Source organism: Taudactylus pleione, unplaced genomic scaffold (assembly GCF_031769625.1).
Source record: "Taudactylus pleione unplaced genomic scaffold, aTauple2 ptg000887l, whole genome shotgun sequence".
NCBI lineage: Eukaryota > Metazoa > Chordata > Amphibia > Anura > Myobatrachidae > Taudactylus > Taudactylus pleione.
Window position 1 is genome coordinate 573,014 of NW_028285288.1, and position 23,472 is coordinate 596,485.

The 23,472-nt window shown below is 47.2% G+C and overlaps 1 protein-coding gene across 2 annotated transcripts in view; it reads left to right on the forward strand.

The window, feature by feature from the left end:
- Positions 1-23,472, forward strand: part of CD44 (CD44 molecule (IN blood group)) — a 67,832-nt gene that overhangs the window by 31,655 nt on the left and 12,705 nt on the right. Inside the window, exons 2-5 of one of the 2 annotated variants that reach the window (XM_088459035.1) lie at positions 15,688-15,847; positions 17,271-17,410; positions 21,950-22,027; positions 22,710-23,018. In XM_088459035.1, the coding sequence (XP_088315161.1) occupies positions 15,688-15,847; positions 17,271-17,410; positions 21,950-22,027; positions 22,710-23,018 (687 nt within the window). The remainder of the gene's footprint in view (positions 1-15,687; positions 15,848-17,270; positions 17,411-21,949; positions 22,028-22,709; positions 23,019-23,472) is intronic. The other variant, XM_088459036.1, reaches the window with a different exon arrangement.

Below are 23,472 nucleotides of genomic sequence, written 5' to 3' on the forward strand. Positions count from 1 at the left end.
TCCTCAGCTAGCCCATCGCCTTGCTAAGCCAGCCCCCCATGGCCTTCCTCAGCCAGCCCCCATGGCCTTCCTCAGCCAGCCCCCCATCTCCTTTCTCAGCCAGCCCCCCCATCGCCTTCCTCAGCCAGCCCTCCATCATCTTCCTCAGCCAGCCCCCCATCGCCTTCCTTAGCCAGCCCCCATCACCTTCCTCAGCTAGCCCCCCATCGCCTTCCTTAGCCAGCCCTCATGGCCTTCCTCAGCCAGCCCCCATCACAGACCGATCCCAACTTCCCCGGCCCAAGTCCTCACACTGCTGTACACTCCTCGTGCCTGCTCAGTCCTCACCCCCGCAGGTCCCAGCTGACTGAGTCAGCAGTGCAGCATGTGCCCTGACCGCCCCCTGACCCCTGCTGTTAAGGGCATATAGATGCTGCCATTAGGCGTGTGTCCTCTCTATCAAAGCACGCATGGTGTGTGACGTCACACGTCACTAAGGGGTCACGTCGCCCATGCTGCCAGATCCAGACTGGGTCTGTCACTCTGTAGTGATTGTGACAGACTCAGTGTGTATGTGTATACTAAGTGCCGGGCAGCCGGGAAATCACTGGGGCGGGCAGCATGGATAGAACTGACTGCGGGCGGCAAAGGCGCCCCCCCTTGGCCAGCGCCCCTGGCGAGTGCAATCCTGGCCAATAGGAAGATACGCCCCTGACATAAACTAAGTTTAAAAACGTGTCTGTAGTATTATCAACTGGCGGCCAGGAGAGGAATGGGGTCTCATAGCTGCACCATTGTATCCCGGACATCTGTACTCTGACCAGAAACATTTCTGAAGTTTCTTTTATTCTTCAGAGACTGAAGGAGATAAAAATAACAATTCATTTACAAGAGCCTAGGAGAAAAGTAACCTACAATTAATGATCTGACACTGTACTCTGTCTCGGGATACACAGCATAGCAACGGTCTCCTAGCAGATGTGCTCGGAACATGTCAGAGGAAGAACATTTCCTGCACAGCGATTCCGAGAGATATATTCTGATGCAAAGTCAGGTTGAATAGATCTGATTAGTAGCAGTGACTCTGTGTTATCAGGTATTAGATCCACACAAGTGCTGCCAGATTCCATTGGTACATTCTTGAAGTTCCGGACGTTTTCCCGGGCGCCATTTGGCGCTGTGTTAGTACATTGGCATTTCACAGAATTTATCATCTATGAACATTTCTGGGGAGACAATGGACCTTATTCAGAGGCGGTCGTTAGTTGCAAGCGGTCGCACTGACTCAGGGCGGCCACTTGCATCCTGAATGACCGCCTCCTTGTCGATCGCTAAGCTGTGGGTTAACACCCACAGCTCTAGCGACCGACATGGGTGATGGTCGCGATGGTCTTGGGGCTTACAACCAGACCCTAAGGTTGGGTCTGGGCACTCGTAAGCCCCAGGCAGCTTCCTGCTCTGATCGAGCAGGAAGCACCCCACTGACATCAGCAATGATGTCAGTGGGGCCGCCCCCAAATGGCAAACGTTCCAGCGGGAATGCCTCCGTTTGGGCAGGCACGCCCCCTGCCCGCCTCCCAAACGGGGCGAGCTGTCACTCACCATCGACAGCTCGCCCCGTCTGCTGCGAGACCCCTAGCGATGGAACGTCTCGCGCATGGGCACGGGTCTCGCGTATGCGCACGACGGAGCCGGCTCTGTCGTCCGCATGCCCAGTGGGGCAACATTGAGTTGGTTGCGAGCGCTCAGCCCTTGCGACCGACTCTGAATGACCCCCTTTGTCCCATTCATTCTGCACTTTGGTCAGGGGTAGCTGGGGAACTTAAAGTGCACCTTGTAGAACTGATGACAGTGGCCTCATGCAGACAGGACCAAATAAACTGTAGGCGGGGCCAACACAAAAGTAGGTGGGGTTAAAATAAATTTCACCAGAAACCAACAAAAATAAATTATATTGTCTAACTGTACCCAAAACTTAGAGCCAGTACTGGAACAAGGCTCCGTGCCACCCTGTGCCAGCCCTGCTCTCTAACAGGTTACGTTATAATGTCACACCAAGAGGGGGAGATCCACCAGCACCAGGAAGTAGAGCAGTGACTGGTGATTCCTTAGGACGCTCTGTTCCAGGCAAGCTGCAAGCCAAATGCAGGTGCTTTGCGGAACCGATGATGCACACCCCTAATTATGTACCTGCTTAGTGACATCAAAAGCAGAGAGCATCAGAGTAAGCACCATAGAATATAGAAAGCATCACAGTGACTGTGGTACAGTACAGAGAGCGTCACAGTAATTGAAATACAATGCAGAGGGCATCCCAGTAATTACCATATAATAAAAAAAGTTGGGATGTATGGGGTATGATTGGGAACAGGTAAGGACAAATTTTGCTCGTGAAAAATACAAGATTTCATGGCCAAATACAGAATGAGGCAGATACTTTGCAGAACAGTTTCATATATTTACAATTCTTCTGTATATGATAACTTGGCATTGAATAGCCTTCTTCCTGTTTCCTGAAGATCAGAGGGTATACACTCAGCACCTCGTTCCAGCTGTACTATACATGATTTTCACCAGTCATAAATACTCAGAATATGGGGCGAGCGTAGCTATTCTGCTGATCATACACAATAATACGTTTACATGACCTATTTTACAGTGGTGAATAGATGCCATGTACATGTATTGCGTGGCGAGAGGGCTGGGAGACTACCCAGTGTGGGCCATGCCCCCAACATGATGGAAATGGGGGAAGTGGCTTGCGGTGTGAGGGAGGGGTTTCCTGTGAGGCCACGCCCCCTGTCATGAGGTCACACACCCTTTTTAGACATTCCAAATACCGTTTGCAAGAAGTTGGGAGGTATGGATAAACTGTGAGAGTAGGGATGTAGTCAGCCGAAATCCCGGCGCCGAAATTACCACAGTTTCTGCATCCCGGCACCAGAATCCTGACCACCGGCATCCCAAAAGTAAGTATAGGGCATTAGGGGGAGGGTTAGGGTGCGGGGTTAGGCATTTGTGGGAGGGTTAGTTTTAGGCACTAGGGGGGAGGGTTAGGTTTAGGGTGCAGGGAGGGGAGGGGGAGGTTAGGTTTAGGCATCGGAGAGGGAGTGTTAGGGTGCGGGGAGGGGGAGGTTAGGTTTAGGTACTGGGGGGGTGGTTAGGTTTAGGCACTGGGGGGAGGTTAGGTTTAGGCACTGGGGGAGTGGTTTGCTATGTTGTCTGTTGTGAATCAGCTAGAAGAACAATAATACAATGTATCAGAATTAGATCTTGAGTATATCACGTTGTATCTAACTGAAAGTTGATACTGATACTATAATATACCAATTCTAAAGGCTGAACTCACATGAAGTTAGGATATATTACTGTTTAATGTATAGTTATATGTGTATGTTTTATGACCTATTCATTTAATAACCACAAAAGGTTTTTTTTATATATATATACAATACATGAGCGCTATATTTATCACACCAGCACAGTAATTTATTTGATTTAGTTTAGTTTCCCCTAAAGGCTGACAATTCCTCTATAAAAAGACCAGGCGCTGTAATTGAATCTCCTCTATACTCCCTTCATTAGGGATAATTAAAAGAAATCTAATCTTACAGCTGCTATCAAAATAGGTGTACAGTATGCTTCACCCTATACAGAAAATGTAAATATACAAAGGTGCATACAGCTAGTAGAAAGGACAATTTATTACAATAAAAATAGAAATAGAAAATATATTAGACATAAAAATAAATTAATAAAATAAAAATAAAACCAAACGAATGTCAATATATTCAATTAAAAGATTATATATAATTAATAAATACCGGCTGGTAAAACCTCCATTCAAAATATATATCCAACCTTAAGGGATTGTTAAAGGATAATGATTCACATACAGTATATCCCTCATAGAACCTCCACTTGGGAGAATAAAAATCTGTTTACAACTGCAGTCTCAAAATTGGCAGAATGCTGTTATATAGTTAATATGTCAATCAGTTTGAAATTAGTAATAAGCCAAGCAAATGTTCATGCATGAAGCAAAAAGCGATGGTTAGTTTGCTGAGATAGTAAGTAGGTTTTTATTGAGTTATTGCAGAGAGGTATGTAATACCCCTTCTCCACCAAAATTCCGGGTCTGACCCAGAGTTGGAACAGAGGCCCTGATTCAGAGCCGGATGCTCTGACAGAGCGCTCGCTCTGAATCAGGTCCATCTTTCTTCATTTTTAGAGCGGCCTCCTGGCCGCTCGTATAGCTGTGGGTGACCACCCACAGCTATAGCGAGCGACCAGGAAGATGGTCGCGATGGTCAAGATGACCATCGGGCTTGCGACGAGACCCTTGTGGTAGGGTCTCGTTGCTGCAAGCCCTGGAGTGCTTTCAGTTGTATCAGAGCCGAGAGCACTCCCACTGATATTACTTGTGATGTAAGTGGGGACGGACCCAGGCGGTAGGTGTTCCCATGGGAACGCCTCCGTCTGGGCAGGCACGCCCACCAAAGGGGGCGTGCTGTCACTCAACATCGACAGCATGCCCCCTTTGGTGCGAGACCCGGAGCGACGGTTTGCCCGTTGCTATCCGGGCTCGTGCATGCGAACGACGGAGCCGCATCCGTCGTGCGCATGCGCACTGGGCCAACATCGACCCGCTTGCGAGCGCTCGGGTCTGAATTAGGCTCTGAGCTCCTATCCAGATCAGACCCGGAATTTAGCCGGTGCCGACTCGGGATATTCCCGAGTCGGCGCCGCTCTCACCGGAGTCGGGTCTGCATAGACCCGGCTTTCCCGGCGTGAAAGTGGACGCTTGAAGATGATGTCATCTCCAAGCGCCACTGAAGCTGGTCCAATCGGCTGGCTAGCAGCGCACTCCAGGTCATCGTGACCTGGAGTGCGCTGTTCTCACAGCAGGGTTTCATGGGCTACGCCCATGTTATACCCTGCTGGTTACCTGGGTTGGATTGCCGGGCACTCGACCCGGCGATCCAACCCTCTCCCCTTTTACACCAAGGAGCTGCCCGGGTTAACCCTGCAATAACCCGGGTTTTAGCTCCGGTGTAAAAGGGGTATTAGTGGTAGCAATAGTCCAAGATCGCATACATGCATATAAATGTGAGTGCTTATTCGTTCTCCATATTGATTCAGAAGCCTCTATCCAGCTTAGTGCAGTCTTGGTGCAATGAAACTCACGTTTTTCCGCTTCAGTACTTTGTAAAAAACTTTGTACTTACAATTCTCCCGGGAGATAAAAGAATGGTGTATACCAGCTGGTTTCAAAAAGGAGGGGGGGGGCACAGTTCTTTACGAGTTTTTCCGCCTTTATGTGCGATCAGCGGCTTCCTCAGAAGTGTGAATTGAATATATTGACATTTCATTTGGTTTTATTTTTATATGTAATATATTTCTAATTCTCTATAAATCTGCTGCAGGTGAGAAAAAAAACAGACATTAGTTATTGATTGTGCAGTACAGGCGCTGAGGGTTTTCGTGGTTTATAGCCTGCAGAACACGCCAAAACCTGTGCTAGGTCACTGTTATTTCTACAGTCCTTTGGCCAGAACACTGAAAATGCCCATAAATAGCTTCGGGGCATCAGCAGCTTCATGTGAGTCCATTATGTGAAAGGTGATTGCAGACGTTTGTGATTTCTGAGATAGTTTTCTCATCTGCATTATTAAATCTTAATGAGTAATCCAAAAAGTGTCCGATAAAATCTGATTACACAATGTTCTGCATCGAACAGCATGTACAACTAGTTATCAAACTGTTCCGTCTATGTAATTAAAAGGCTTAAAATTACTATATAATTCAGAGATATTAGATATTTTTAAGGAGCCAGGTTGCTCAGCCTTTTGTACAAAAACAAAACAAAAAAAACCCCTTGTGGACGTTTCTGTTCATCCTTACCCTGGACCTCTTGTTACACCCCACCTAATTGCAAAACATAGTAAACACCACCCCGAAGTTTATTACAAGCCCCAGGGAGAGGAGCTGAGCATCACATAGCAAACTTTGGTCAGTGGTGCCATGATGCCACCCTAGCCTCTCAAAACATTAGAACAGAGCTTCCAAACTCCGCCACTACAGGATTCTAAGATTTTAAGGATTCAAGCATGGATATCCTTAATACCTGGACTGTAATGGCAAATTTTGGGAGCCTCTGCATCAGAGTACAGTGCATGCAAGCGATCAGCAGGCGGTCTGGAGCCCCTGCGCTCGCTGTAGTCCTGCTCCTGATGAGCTCTTCATCCCAAACTCACTTTGAGACAGATGCAGATTGAGTATGTCATATCTTGCATACCAATGACAATGGTACGTACCCAGCACACATAGGGCCCAGGGCCGGCTCCAGGTGTCTGAGCACCCTGTGCCGGCCCGTTACTATGCGCCCTGTAATCGCGTGCGGCTTCGCAGAGCGCGCCCGAAATTGGGGTCGCCCCCTAAGTGACGTTATTTGGAGGCGTGCCCGCATGGCACGCCTCCAAATAACGTCAGGTTGGGGGTAAAGCCCAGCCCTCCGTCACTGGCTGGGCTTCCCCCAGCACTCTCCCATCAATGAATGGATGCCGCATGCATGCGCGCGCTGCTGCATCCATTCACACTCCGGGGGTCCGGCACCGCCGCACAGCTGCGGCGGTGGGGGTCCCCAACCTCCCGATTTGACCACCCGCGGGCCACTTCGGCCCACGGTGGAACAGCAGGAAAGTACTGTCCCTCTGAAATCGGGATGTTGGGGAGGGGTGCGTCCTCTATGGGTGGCGCCCCTGTGCGAGCGCACTGGTCGAACAACCGTAGAGCCGGCGCTGAATGGGCCTCATTTACTAACGAGTTTTATCACCGAAACGAGTGATAAATGTCACTGTGTATGATAAATGATGCTCCAGCCAATCAGCTCCCAACTATCAACTGTTAGAAAAATTACAGTCGGGAGCTGATTGGCTGGAGCAACATTTATCAGACACAGTGACATTTATCACTCGTTTCGGTGCTAAAACTCGTTATTAAATGGGAGCCTAAATGAGGCCCATAGATTGCAAGATTTCTGCTACTTACGGCTGCATATGGGTGGATGAGCGAAACAGGGCAAGGAGGGGCATGGTAGCCTAGGGTGAGTACAGTAGGTCTCATACACTAGTAATGGATTTCCGTAATTCCGCGATTCGGGGCATCAGTGATCCAGCATGTTGGATCTCACTGATTTGCCAATCTGTTTTTTTTTAACATGTAGAATTTCACAGATTCCCTGACGGATCGGTGACCATCGATGGCCGCCTGTCGGCATTTTCAACTGGCGGTTTCCAGTCCAATCAGGGGTATCAGCCAACAGATACAGTATATGGGGCCCTTAAGTGAGTGTTAGTGCAATTACGACCACTTTCAGACAAGGAGGAGATGCGTATACATCTGGGAGAGATGTGTTATTGCGGATAACCAGCCGAATGGCGGTTCCCAGGATGAGCAAACCTGTGACTGGCTGCTTGTGAATGCTCCGCCAACACTGATTGGTCCGTACGGCATAGATTACCATTTTGTGAGCGTGTTTTAAGCAGGGAGGTGTTTCTGCTGTAATAGGGAGATTTTTGTAGTGTAATTGCCGCTTAATAACAAATGCCTTTGCTGCACATTGCATAAATGGATTATAACATGGGTGCAAGTGCGATGCACACTGCGACGAGCGCTAAGCGTAAGCCGCTACGCTACTGCTGCAGAATAAAATGCATGACAAGCCCAGCGCATGGCCATAAGCATTTTGGGGGTCATTCAGACCCGCTCGCGAGCGCAGGATGCTCGCAAGCGGGTCAATGTTGCCCCACTGCGTATGCGCACGACGGAGGGAGCTCCGTCGTGCGCATGCGCGAGACCCGGATAGTGACGGGCTCTCCGTTGCTCCGGGTCTCGCACCAAAGGGGGCGTGCTGTCGATGTTGATTGACAGCACGCCCCCCTGTGGTGGGTGTGCCGGGGGCGTGGCTGCCAGACAGAGGCGTTCCCATGGGAACGCCTACCGTCTGAAGCCGGCCCCACTGACATCACTAGTGATGTCAGTGGGAGTGATTTTGGCTCTGATAGAGCCAAATTCACTCCTGGGCTTGCGGCAGCGAGACCCTACCGCAGGGTCTCTGTTGCAAGCCCGATGGTCGCGATGGTCTTGACCATCGCGACCATCATCATGGACGCTCGCTATAGCTGTGGGTGGTCACCCACAGCTATGTGAGCGTCCAGGAGGACTCTCCATTTTCATGGAGGAGGGCCCTGATTCAGAGCGAGCGCTCTGGTCAGAGCGTTCGGCTCTGAATCAGGCCCTTTGTTCGATAATTTTTTTGTGCAGTAATTTCCGCCCATTTTACCATCTAATCTTGCACTACAGAGTTTCCATGGGCACAGTGTGGACCCTCTTTGCACCCAAACCAATCCTATGACGATCTGCCACTGCGATTCTTAGTTACATTTTAGGATATGTAGCAGCTTTTGTTACTACCCCTGGTTTGTGGTTTGTATTTAGGAAAATTTCTGGCTCATTCTGTTTGCACATCATGTTTACAGGACTCACGGTTACAGGACTTTCTTCGGGCTGCACCCACTCTATGGAATGCCTTACCACGGACAATATGACTTTCCTCTAGTCTCCAATCCTTCAAGCGATCCCTGAAAACTCACCTCTTCAGGCAAGCTTATCAGATCCCAGAACCTCCCACATAACCTTCATAGCTTCCATATCTAATTACATCCCCTTCTTACAGTCCACACAGAACCTCACACATCGTCTTTCTCTCACATCCTCATGACATTTGGCCGACATTCCTGTGTGACTGGATCATGCAGCCAACCAAGAAACTGTGCATTCTGGCAATATATAGCACCTATCCTTGTGTGTCAATGCCTATTTCCCTATAGATTGTAAGCTTGCGAGCAGGGCCTTCTGTTGTTCTATTAATGTTTACAATTGTAAAGCGCAACGGAATATGCTGCGCTATATAAGAAACTGTTACTAAATAAATAAATGTTTTGCAGCCATTAGACAGTGAGCTCTTCCTCCATCCCACAATAAGCTATGGCCCATCTGGACCATGATCTCATCAATAGGCAGCTGTTGCTTTGGTTTGTACAGTACAATTACATTCCGATGGAACATGCAGGCTTACTGTAGCTATGAAAAATCAATTCTTAAAAAAATAAGTTGATTGGACAGAGCAATAAAGCTGTAATGTCCCAGCGGCGCTGATCAGGGTAACCTTAGTCTGTGTCCCTGCACATATTTTTTTTTTTACTCAGTTTGAATAAGTGCCCATGGCCACGCCTACTTGTTGGCCACTCCCCCTTTAGCACAACTTATATCTCCATGGCGCTGTTGGTACCCAGGAGATACAGGAAACTATTTACAATTACACGCAGGTCCGTCAATGCGCCCTCACTGAGCTTTGCCTATGTGAGAACGCTCCTTTACAGCCCGCTTCTGCCTCTTCAGTCATCAGTGTAGATGCGACTGAAATGGGCGCAACCGCGCATCGTCTACACCATTGGTTCTGCAGCATGGGCAGTGTGCAAACACACCAGACACGCTCTGCAAACAGGCGCACGTTCACCTCAGCATCTAATATCTATATCTGAGTCACAGCTGCTCTTCCGTTTCGCCTGTTATGTTGCATTAAGGGACCTATGTATCAAAGCTGTCAGAGTGCTAAAATTGTAGATAAAGTACTAACCAATCAGCTTCCAATTTACATTTTGCAGACTGTGGTTAAAAAATGATAGGAGCTGATTGGTTAGGACTTTATCTCTCGCAATTTTATCACTCTCACAGCTTTGACACACAGGGCCTGATTCAGACCCGGACGCTATTCGCTGGCTAAAAGGGGCCGGCTATTTAAATCATGTGCTCGCACTGCGTCGTGTAAAGCCGCCCACTAAGTAATAGCGAGCGGCCGCACTATGCGCTCGCACCTGTATAAAGACGCCCCTTTGCCACTCGCAACACACGTCATCTCCGGCAATTGTAGGATTAATCGTAACATCGAGAGCCATCGGAGCTGCTCGCAGCGCTTGTGGTAGCCTTTTCCCACCACAATATTGCGAGCAGTTCTGGCTAAAATACAACCCAGTCACGTGTGTAATGACGCTACTTTGCTCATTATGCACGCCCATTAAACGCCGTTCTGATGGTCGGGCACGTCTGCGTTCGCACAACCACACCCCCGTTTATAAGCACCTTCCCCTGTTACCACCCACAATCGGCACTATCTGTCACTCAAAATAGCGGCCCGACTGCGGGCTACGAGCGAGTTCTTTCCCATCGCAATGACTGGTTTGCGCGCGCGCATTGCGACTCATACGCATGTGCAGATTGCGAAAAATCGCTCAATGCGAGCGAGCGCGGCATAGCGTCCGGGTCTGAGTCAGGCCCATAGGCCCCTAAAACTGGAACATCACAGACCAGGAGATGCTGCTTTCATCTGGGATTGCCTTTTCCTTCGCACTTTCATGTGAACATAAAGCTTAATCCTGGGTCCGTGTTAAACGCCAGTGAGTCAAAATGTCTTCATCCCTACAGCAACCACCGCTGCATCTGTCAGTCACTGAGGAAGCCTCCTGCAGAACACGTGCACCAAACTCACTATTATTTATACACTAGGGGGTATAGGGGCCCATTTATTAATGATCGCATTTTGCAATGCGATCAGGGCTTGCAGTACCGCCCCTGATCGCATTGCAAAATGCGATCCTATCTGCCGGATGTATTATCCGGGACATGCAGGGAGACGGGCTCTGAAAAGAGCCCGTCCCTGCGATGTCTCCGAAGGGCAGTCGGGGCTTCTGCGCATGCGCAGTCCCGCGGACTGCAAATGAGCGGCTCCCATTGCCGGCGGAGGGATCTGGGAGATCCCTCCACCGGCTGATATGCAGTAAGTCCCCATAGGCTACAGCGGCTAACGCTATCTTGATACATTTTGCAGCATCGCATCCCCCATAGAAATCTATGGGGGAGGCGGCTGCCGGCGGCAATGGAGGGATCGCAGCAGGTATCAGAGATACCTGCTGCGGTCCCTCCTTCATACATCCGGGGGATACTTAGTATTTGAGGTAAACCCCCGAAAACAGGTGTTTTCGGGGAATTTACCTCAAATTCCCTTTGATAAATGGACCCCATAGTTACTAAAGTGCGGGTTTATAGGAGTGGTGATGTTGCCCATAGCAACCAATCAGATTCTAGCTATTATCTTCTAGAAGGTGCTAGGTAAATGTTAAGTAGAATCTAATTGGTTGCTATGGGCAACATCTCCACTTCTAAAATCTCTCACTTTAGTAACTATACCCCTAGGTATTAGAAGATGAAGGTAACTGGGGAAGTCATGCAGAAGTAGCAGCTTATATAATACACTTTGGGACTGATTCTTAGTTGATACATTTATTTGCATGCAGGGTAAATACTGGCTGCTTGTGCATGTAGCCCACAGATGCTGGACAGATTTATTTGTACGCTGCAGTTTAGATGTGAGGTTGGATACGTCCCTCCCAAATCTAAAACTCTCTGCACATGGTACGTCTGCCCCTTCCTCCTCGCAGTTCTACATACAAAGGTGGAATGAGGATGGAGGGGGTGCGGAAGCATTGGCTGGGTACAGGAACGACGTATGTGCGGCAGTGCGTGACACTAAATATATTACCGTACTTACAGGTGTCTGACTCCTGGTGCAAAATATGAAGTGATGATAATGACAATAATGGCTGCTTCCAGAGGCGTCACAATGGGGGCACAGACCGCACCCAGGTGTCACCCTTCCAAGGGGTGGCACCAAAATGCCGGCTGCTGTGCAGTGACAGGGAGCTGGGTGGTGCACTGTGACATTATCGTGCAGCTCTCGGCTCCTATCACAGAGGAGGAGCCGGCAGTGCAGGCACAGTCTCCTGGGGCAGCCCAGCAACGCCAGGAATTCTGGGCACAGCCCCGCAGCGATGTAAACAGGGGCTTCCAGCGAGGCCACGCCACTTTTTCGGATGGACCTGCCTCTAGCGCATGGGCCCGCTGCTGTTTGCCGCACCGGGTGTCACCAACCATGGTTCCGCCATGGGCTGCTTCAGATGAATATTGCTATTCTTTGCCCATATATTACTGTTCTCTCCTGGTGCATATACTACTGTTCTTTTTTGGTGCATATACTACTGTTCTCTCCTGGTGCATATACTACTCTTCTCTCCTGGTGCATATACTACTGTTCTCTCCTGGCGAATCTGGCACATATACTACTGTTCTCTCCTGGTGCATATACTACTGTTCTCTCCTGGTGCATATACCACTGTTCTCTCTTGGTGCATATAATACTGTTCTCTCCTGGCTCATATAATACTGTTCTCTCCTGGCACATATACTACTGTTCCCTCCTGGTGCATATACCACTGTTCTCTCCTAGTGCATATACTACTGTTCTCTCCTGGCACATATACTACTGTTCTCTCCTGGCCCATATACTACTGTTCTCTCCTGGTGCATATACTACTGTTCTCTCCTGGCACATATATTACTGTTCTCTCCTGGCACATATACTACTGTTCTCTCCTGGTGCATATACTACTGTTCTCTCCAGGCCCATATACTACTGTTCTCTCCTGGCGCATATACTACTGTTCTCTCCTGGCCCATATACTACTGTTCTCTCCTGGCCCATATACTACTGTTCTCTCCTGGCCCATATATACTGTTCTCTCCTGGCCCATATATACTGTTCTCTCCTGGCCCATATATACTGTTCTATCCTGGCACATATACTACTGTTCTCTCCTGGCACATATACTACTGTTCTCTCCTGGCCCATATACTACTGTTCTCTCCTGGCCCATATACTACTGTTCTCTCCTGGCCCATATATACTGTTCTCTCCTGGCCCATATATACTGTTCTCTCCTGGCCCATATATACTGTTCTCTCCTGGCACATATACTACTGTTCTCTCCTGGCACATATACTACTGTTCTCTCCTGGCCCATATACTACTGTTCTCCTGGTGCATATACTACTGTTCTCTCCTGGCTCATATATACTACTGTTCTCTCCTGGCCCATATACTACTGTTCTCTCCTGGCCCATATATACTGTTCTCTCCTGGCCCATATATACTGTTCTCTCCTGGCCCATATATACTGTTCTCTCCTGGCACATATACTACTGTTCTCTCCTGGCACATATACTACTGTTCTCTCCTGGCCCATATACTACTGTTCTCTCCTGGTGCATATACTACTGTTCTCTCCTGGCTCATATATACTACTGTTCTCTCCTGGCCCATATACTACTGTTCTCTCCTGGTGCATATACTACTGTTCTCTCCTGGCTCATATAATACTGTTCTCTCCTGGCACATATACTACTGTTCTCTCCTGGCGCGTATACTACTGTTCTCTCCTGGTGCATATACTACTGTTCTCTCCTGGCCCATATACTACTGTTCTCTCCTGGCACATATAATACTGTTCTCTCCTGGCACATATACTACTGTTCTCTCCTAGCGCGTATACTACTGTTCCCTCCTGGTGCATATACTACTGTTCTCTCCTGGTGCATATACTACTGTTCTCTCCTGGCACATATACTACTGTTCTCTCCTGGCCCATATACTACTGTTCTCTCCTGGCCCATATACTACTGTTCTCTCCTGGCCCATATACTACTGTTCTCTCCTGGCCCATATATACTGTTCTCTCCTGGCGCATATACTACTGTTCTCTCCTGGTGCATATACTACTGTTCTCTCCTGGCCCATATATACTGTTCTCTCCTGTCCCATATACAACTGTTCTCTCCTGGCCCATATATACTGTTCTCTCCTGGCCCATATACTACTGTTCTCTCCTGGTGCATATATACTACTGTTCTCTCCTGGCCCATATACTACTGTTCTCTCCTGGCCCATATATACTGTTCTCTCCTGGCGCATATACCACTGTTCTCTCCTGGCGCATATACTACTGTTCTCTCCTGGCCCATATATACTGTTCTCTCCTGGTGCATATACCACTGTTCTCTCCTGGCACATATACTACTGTTCTCTCCTGGCACATATACGACTGTTCTCTCCTGGCCCATACACTACTGTTCTCTCCTGGCACATATACTACTGTTCTCTCCTGGCACATATACTACTGTTCTCTCCTGGCCCATATACTACTGTTCTCTCCTGGAGCATATACTACTGTTCTTTCCTGGTGCATATACTACTGTTCTCTCCTGGCACATATACTACTGTTCTTTCCTGGTGCATATACTACTGTTCTCTCCTGGCACATATACCACTGTTCTCTCCTGGCCCATATACTACTGTTCTCTCCTGGAGCATATACTACTGTTCTTTCCTGGTGCATATACTACTGTTCACTCCTGGCACATATACTACTGTTCTCTCCTTCCCCATATACTACTGTTCTCTCCCGGCCCATATGTACTGTTCTCTCCTGTCCCATATACTACTGTTCTCTCCTGGCCCATATATACTGTTCTCTCCTGGCCCATATACTACTGTTCTCTCATGGTGCATATATACTACTGTTCTCTCCTGGCCCATATACTACTGTTCTCTCCTGGCCCATATATACTGTTCTCTCCTGGCGCATATACCACTGTTCTCTCCTGGCGCATATACTACTGTTCTCTCCTGGCCCATATATACTGTTCTCTCCTGGTGCATATACCACTGTTCTCTCCTGGCACATATACTACTGTTCTCTCCTGGCACATATACTACTGTTCTCTCCTGGCCCGTACACTACTGTTCTCTCCTGGCACATATACTACTGTTCTCTCCTGGCACATATACTACTGTTCTCTCCTGGCCCATATACTACTGTTCTCTCCTGGCCCATATACTACTGTTCTCTCCTGGAGCATATACTACTGTTCTCTCCTGGCACATATACTACTGTTCTTTCCTGGTGCATATACTACTGTTCTCTCCTGGCACATATACCACTGTTCTCTCCTGGCCCATATACTACTGTTCTCTCCTGGAGCATATACTACTGTTCTTTCCTGGTGCATATACTACTGTTCACTCCTGGCACATATACTACTGTTCTCTCCTTCCCCATATACTACTGTTCTCTCCCGGCCCATATATACTGTTCTCTCCTGGCACATATACTACTGTTCTCTCCTGGCCCATATATACTGTTCTCTCCTGGCACATATACTACTGTTCTCTCCTGGCCCATATACTACTGTTCTCTCCTGGAGCATATACTACTGTTCTCTCCTGGCACATATACTACTGTTCTTTCCTGGTGCATATACTACTGTTCTCTCCTGGCACATATACCACTGTTCTCTCCTGGCCCATATACTACTGTTCTCTCCTGGAGCATATACTACTGTTCTTTCCTGGTGCATATACTACTGTTCACTCCTGGCACATATACTACTGTTCTCTCCTTCCCCATATACTACTGTTCTCTCCCGGCCCATATATACTGTTCTCTCCTGGCACATATACTACTGTTCTCTCCTGGCCCATATATACTGTTCTCTCCTGAAGAGACTGAAAGCCAATAAAAAGTAACTTGTGTGATAAAATAAAACGGTTACAGATTTCCGTGTGACCCCTCAGTGACGAATCACTTTATTCAGCAGAGAGAGGAACATTTGATTTCTGTAGTAACAATTCCTCTCTAACGATCGCTCAGTGCAACCTCCGGCCGATTGGCCTAAACTGTGTACTTGTGTTTTCAGTGATCAGCTGTCGATTCCGGGGAGTTTTCCATGTGGAGAAAGATACCAGATACAGTCTGCTGTACGAGGACGCCAGAAAGGCGTGTACCGAGCTAGACGCCATTATAGCCACTAAGGAGCAGGTGGAGGTGGCACATGAAGTTGAATTTGAGACCTGCAGGTATTGTTTTACCTCTTTGCTGTGTTTTCTGTTATATACATATTAGTCAGGCCACAGCGCTGTAAGTTCAGCAATTACATGCGCACACTGTTTTTGCTTTCGTGTTACTGCGGAACAAGAACGTCGCAGCTGCAGTGCATATTTTAATGCATAAATTCGCGTATCGATCCAGTGTCCCTACTTTGAAGCAAATCCCCATCTCCCAATTTTAAATTTTTTTAAATCAGAGTTGACCGTTATTCTAATGTTTACGCAGTCGAGCGATTATCGGTGGTCTGCACATGCGTTACAGCCGCTTTGCGCACATTCTGCAGATTAATTGTGATTGCTTTCGCTGTGAGGATTCGCTCGGAATTGATTGACAGGAAGAGACCATTTTGTGGGGGGTTACTGCCATTTCCTGGGCGTGTACTAGCCAAATACAAAGGCTCTGTGGACACTTTTTAGAGTGAGGACACTTCTACCCCTTTCTGCTCGTTTTTATATCTTCCAACATTTTAATTTTGCATTCATACAGTATGTGCATTATTGTGATTGCTCCACATCGTCCATGCAATAACCTTGCGCTGATTAACTGTCAGTCATTCATTTTTATAATTTAGCATCCAAAAATGTTAGGACTGGCGTCTTATTGTATTACAGATCTCAGAGGCCGGCGCATCACTAGTGTCTCTTACTGCGCTTGAACATAACTGTTGTCATATGGAAGAAATCTGCAGATCACTTTGGGGTCTATTTACTAAGCAGTGTTAGGAGACAGAGTGAAAAGTGATAAGGTACCAGCCAATCAGCTCCCAACTGTCATTTTTCAAACACAGCCTGTAAGATGACAGTTAGGAGCTGATTGGCTGGCACCTTATTACTTTTCACTCTGGGGTCTATTTACTAAGCAGTGTTAGGAGACAGAGTGAAAAGTGATAAGAAAGTGATAAGGTACCAGCCAATCAGCTCCCAACTGCCATTTTTCAAACACAGCCTGTGAGATGACAGTTGGGAGCTGATTGGCTGGCACCTTATTACTTTTCACTCTGGGGTCTATTTACTAAGCAGTGTTAGGAGACAGAGTGAAAAGTGATAAGAAAGTGATAAGGTACCAGCCAATCAGCTCCCAACTGCCATTTTTCAAACACAGCCTGTGAGATGACAGTTGGGAGCTGATTGGCTGGCACCTTATCACTTTCTTATCACTTCTCACTCTGTCTCCTAACACTGCTTAGTAAATAGACCCCAGAGTGAAAAGTGATAATGTGCCAGCCAATCAGCTCCTAACTGTCATCTCACATGCTGTGATTGAAAAATGACATTTGGGAGCTGATTGGCTGGTACCTTATGACATTTCACTCTGTCTCCTTACACTGCTTAGTAAATAGACCCCTTTGTTATGATAGTTTTGCGTGGTTGTAAACGTTGTCTCTGTCCCCAGATACGGTTGGGTGGATAACAGCACCGTCCTCATCCCTCGTGTCACTAAAAACCCAAAGTGTGCCGCCAATTACGTTGGTGTCTATGTGATTCATTCTAATTTCACTTCTCAATATGATGTCTACTGCTACAATGCCACAGGTGGGTAACACTGTATCTTGTGTTGTGATATGTATAATGATTGACTGATGTCCACTTTCAGGGGCTTGTGGTTATATAGACCTCCAGAAGCATCCATATGGCATTATACTGTAAGATGCAATACAGTAAATCATCACTACACTATGCACCATATATACTAGGCTACGGTATACACCAGACTCTGTACCAGGTATAGGCAAGTGTGGCCCTTATCAATATCAGGCAGTAAATGAAAAGCCAAAAAATCTCAAGTCAGCTGAGCTTACATACTTAGGCCTGTATTCAATTAGCGGCGAAAAGTCCCAAGAGTTTGCCTATTACTCCACCCAGTCATTGCTATGCGCACCAGCGGCAGAGGCACGCAGTGCCCTTACACGTAGGATAACACAGTACCTCCTAACTGCATGACACATGGGGCCAAACTGTTCTGGAGATGGTGATTCAGAGCCGGACGCTCTGAAAGAGGGCTCGCTCTGAATCTTGGCTTTTTTTTTTTTTTTGTGCGGCCTCCTGGCCGCGCGCATAGCTGTGGGTGACCACCCATAGCTTTTGCGAGCGGCCAGGATGATGGTCGCGATAGTCAGGACCATCGCGACCATCGGGCTTGCAACGAGACCCTTGTGGTAGGGTCTCATTGCCGCAAGCCCCAGAGAGATTTCGGCTCTATCAGAGCCGAAATCTCTCCGCTGACATCACTTGTGATGTCAGTGGGGCCGGCCCCAAACGGTAGGCGTTCTCATAGGAACGCCTCCGTTTGGGCAGCCACCCCCCTGGCCCGCCCCGTGCTGTCACTCAACATCGACAGCGCGCCCCCTTTGGTGCGAGACCCGGAGCGACGGCTTGCCCGTCGCTATCCGGGTCTCGCGCATGCACACGACGGAGCCGGCTCCGTCGTGCGCATGCGCTCTGGGCCACCATCGACCCGGTTGCGAGCGCACAGCGCTTGCGCCCGGTTCTGAATCAGGCCCAGAGACCTCAACTGGGGACTGTGCTTCCTAAGCTGGAAGATTTGGATGGTGTGCAGTAACTATATACGTACATAGAGGTCTGTCATTGACAGTACATTTATAATACACACAGCACACATATAGGCATATATGGTATAGAAAGACTAACATGGGCTTTGACTGCATTACAGACTGATAATGACACTGACACAAACAGACTGACATCTCCTATCATATATCCCATATAGAGACCAATTCGTTTAGTGCCTGGTATCAGATACCATACAGTGCCCATTCCCTGGTGCCCCAAGGTGGCCATGTGTTGCCCTGACCCTGGTGCCCCAATGTGTCTAGGTATTACCCAGATGATGGTGCTTTAATGTGGCTTTATGTTGCCCTGTGGCTGGTGGCCCAGCGGTATTACTTACCTTGATCTGGGCTTTATATCTGCTCCAATAGTGAATTACAGTTCGACTTCGGTTTCGCTGGTCCCCCAGTGCCGGGTATATAGGTGCACTATCTCAAGAGGATTTGTAAGGTTTCACCATTCTTATGGGGGTCTATGGGGACAGCAGTCAGCAGCGCTAAATAGTTGAGCATCGGAGAAATTTCTGATTTCACCGGTGTCTACCATTTGGTAAAACGTCTGGTGAAAACACCAGTGCAATGGCTATTCCCGGCTTCATAAATAGGCCTCACAGTCTGAATTTCTCTGGATGGTGGCGCACAGAACTTCTGGGGCTTCACACAACCCTACTACTGTACGTACAACTGAAAGCTGCCCCTGAGGCATCAAATTCATCTGGATAAAGTTGCAGGTGCGCATATGACCGCGTTCTGTGGCTTCCTATAGTTTCACGCCTGCTTAGCTTCCAATTGTTTTGAAAGAAGCTGCCACACATTATTCTCATCAAAAGGAGAAATGCTCAGGGTCACAGCCCCAACAGATGTACACACCTGACTCCTGGCTGTATAGAGACAGGGGAGGGCGTCCCATAATGTTCTAGAAATAAAGGCAGATTGCAATTTATTAATATGACCCGGCCTATATTCGTCTCCCGGAAGCCTCCTAGGCGATTGCTGGGATGGGACAGTGAAATGTACTAGCCAGCCATGTAACTATATATGTCCCACCTAAGCAATCTGTGGATCGCCGGCTGTTGTGGGGACTATAAGTCCCAGCATATTCTGCTGACCTCTGTAATGCGTGACTGTGCATCCTTCCCCCTCCCAATTCCTCAACCTTAAAAACTTTGGGGTAATGGAGAGATTACGGTTTATATTGTGTGTTGTGTTTATTCATGATGACAGTTGTGATTGTGTGTAATAAGAACTGTAATCGAACATGATGTAATATATGTATCTGAATATAATATGATTATTTGTACTGTATGAACATGTAGCAGCATCTTATACTAGTGTCTGGAAGAAAACTATGTATATTGTGGATTCTAAGTCCCACATCTAAGATATGTACTACAGTGTGATTATATAGTATGTAGTGATACATACGTCTAACACAGGGTTTATTTGCAGCAGGAAATAAATGCATTTCTTGTATAAACTGGAAACAACTTGTTTGAGCGGCTAATTCAATTGAGAGGCTATTTAGATAAATAGTTATTAAATGGTTATTAGTTTATTTGCTTTACTGTTAGCCCCTTAGCCCTGACAAGCAATTACTTTGACAGATGTGCCTGTGTTTCAGGAAATCCGCATGGTTGAAACATTTTTTTTTTTTAAAGTTATGTAAAATCCAGCTTGTCTTTACCTTTGAACACTCCCTTTATTAAATTCAACTTCCTAAAATACTGTATTGGGTTTTATTCATTTAATGTTTCTTGATGGTGAGAGGCCTCCAGGACAGCCTATCTGAATACATTCATTATTACAAATGTTGATTTGCATGCAGAATTATTTTTTTTACATAAAAAGTGCAAGAAGTAGCTATAAATAGAGCAAGATTGGGGTTTCCCAGCATCTCCGACAAGCAAGTTCTTTTTTGATACCCCCACCCAGTGCTTAAAGTGGTCCTAGAGACATGGTGGAACTCCAGCTCCCCACATCCTCGGCGCTTTGTCAATAAAGGACAGCGCAAGTTATAGGTGCGCGTTGCAAAAAAAGGGGCGTGGTCTCAAAAGAAAGGGGTGTGGTCGCACAATAGTATTCCAAATTCAAATTATGCTACACAGTAGGACAATAGTGCCCCTGATTCACATTACACCCATGGTAGTGCCTCTTATGTTATGACACTCAGCAGTGCCCCTTTTACACAATGCCCACATTAGTGCCCCTTATACACAATGCCGACTGTAGTAGCGCCCCTAATACACATAATTCCCACAATAGTAGTGCCCCTTATACAATGCCCACAGCAGTAGTGCCCCTTACACATAATTCCCACAGCAGTAGTGCCCCTTATGCAATGCCCACTGTAGTGGTGCTCCTTATGCAGTGCCCCCATTAGTGGTGTCTCTTATGCAATGCCCCCAGTAGTAGTGCCCCAGTAGTAGTGCCCCCATTAGTAGTGCCTCCAGTGGTAGTGCACCCAGTAGTAGTGCCCCTTACACAAAAAAATGAAATTAAAAATACAAACACAATACTTACCTTAATCTCCGATCCTGCATCCGCTGTCGTCCGGTCCAACCGCTCCTCGGAACTATGGGAGAGACGTCATGATGTTTCTCCCATAATGCACACTGTGGAAGCCGGAGCTCAGGGGTGAACTCTAGCCTCCATCTGCCGCTGTAGGGAAGGTGCCCGGCGCCCGCTGGTAACAAAATCTCTGCGGGCGTCCGGCAAATGGAGCCTCCCTGCGGCGCGGGACGACTGGCCGGGTAAGGTGGGCTGGAGGAGTTCCACCTCCAAATGGAACTGACGAAACGCAGTTGCAGCCCACTTTAACCGCTGCCCCCACCTCTACAACAGGGAATGCCACTCTACTGCTGGGTACACACTATGCGATATATCGTTCGTACTGCAGGTAAATTATATATCATTAAATGCGTCGGGTCCTGTGTACACACGAATTATCTGTAAATTACGACGTTCACAGATATATTACATCGGCCATGCTGCACGGCAGATGTGATTTACCTATTGTGCGTGTACCGGCGACTTTCTAACCACCCCGTTCACTGGCCTCAGGAATCACTGACACTGACATCACAACTAAGCAGGCAAATTGAAATGCCCGCCCAATTGTCATGTCTGGCTAGTCATATCGAGCAGCCGAATGATGAGCGTGTAACGCTTTCCAAATCGGTCGCTTGGTCTGCAGGGATGGTCGGACAGCCGCTGGGTCTCTTAAGTGTGTACCCTACATAATTCTGCCTTTTTCGCCCCTGCCAACTCATAATCCTATCCTGAAAGTGAAATCTCCTGGTCAGTGCTGAAATTCTATGAGTACCCCTAATCTGCCCTTGGCAGGCACTCGCCAATCTGCGCAATTTTCTACGTACATGGGGCAAACTTTCAACCTCTTTGATTTCTGATAGCTTTAAAATTGAAAGTAGCGAGCATATATGATCATCCATCATTGTATTTGTAATAACGATCGTATCTATGCTGATAATGTTTTCTTTTTATACAGAGACAAGCGACAAGAACTGCGAGCCATATGATTACTGGAATAAGACTCTTCCTTCCTACGACCCTTCGGAAGGGGAAGGTTTGTTTTTTCAACTACAACAAAAAAAACTTAAAAAAAACAACAAAATCATATAATCGACTAGAGTTGCTGGGAGCGATAGTATTAATGGGGAAACCATATAGTGTACACTCAGTTTGATTAAAATAAATAAAATCCACAGCGAAATGCGTTGCAGTCAATCCTCCATAGTCTTGTGGCGAGTGTATCCGAATTCCGACTTACTGCTCAGTCTACAGTACATGTATGTTGGCGACTCTCTGCCTGCCGGGGGAAGTCAACATAATGAAGAGGACAGGCTTAATCAGAGAAAATTAAAAAGTACATTAAATGTGACACCATGCATTCCACTGTGTTTTGTCTGCCTAATCAAAGTGCATTTGTCACTTACACACAGAGGAGGCAGCCATTTTGTCAGGACGGTCCTAACCATTCTCTTGTACCCAGTGACATCACTGAGACATCAAAACTGGTTTCTAGGGATCTGGTAGGCCGCCTTGTGTTACTGGTCACACCACAAAATGGCTGCCTCCGCTACATGCCACAGGAAGTGCCTCAGTGTGTCTCACGTGAAGTGACAGGCCGCCGCGATGTACACTGTGTGCAGGTGACAGGTGCACATTAAGGAAAATTAGACCCTGCATGTCTCGAGGGAATACTAATTACTTAGCAAGAACTTCCTTACTCTCTTCCTGCATGTTAGGAGCCTTGAATGATACTGAGTCCAGTCACGTGAGTGCTACTCACCCTGGACTTGACATAGATTCCGCAAATCCTGAGCAAGGAAGTAAATTGGAGGATGATACGACTGAGCCCATGACGGGTACTGAAGAGCCGGATCATTCAGGCAATCACCCAAAGGAAAACGAAGATTTTAGTACTGAAGGCAATGTTTTATATGGCAGCAATACTAACCCAGATGATCTGATCCCAGTTCAATCGTCTGATCCGGAAGGTGACATTGTGGCATCTACAGAACCAACCGTTCCCCTGGATGCAGCCTCCATTCATGGTAGGAGGGTGCCCGGCCCTGGGCATTAGTTTAACATAGTATATCAATGAAACCAGGCAAAGATCTAATACTTTGCATCGTATCGCATAGTACTGTATATAGTTGCCGATGTTCCCCTGATGTTCAAATTCAATATTTTTGTCTTTGGGCAATTTTAAAGTATCAACTTTTTTAATTTACACTGTAATAGTTACTATATGTTAAAGGTGAGTATTTGTAATAGAATAGAATGGTTCAGTGGATAGATTGTGTTTGGGAGATGTTATATCATATATCAGCTTAAGATGGCTCAGCGTATGACCTACACCTCAAAAGCGCAACAGACATTGGTATCATTGATGACGCAAATAAGACTCCCTCAAGATAAAACCCTTCTCAATGTTATCATATATATATATATATATATATATATATATATATATATATATATTATACCTGGTCTCAAGGAGGGTAT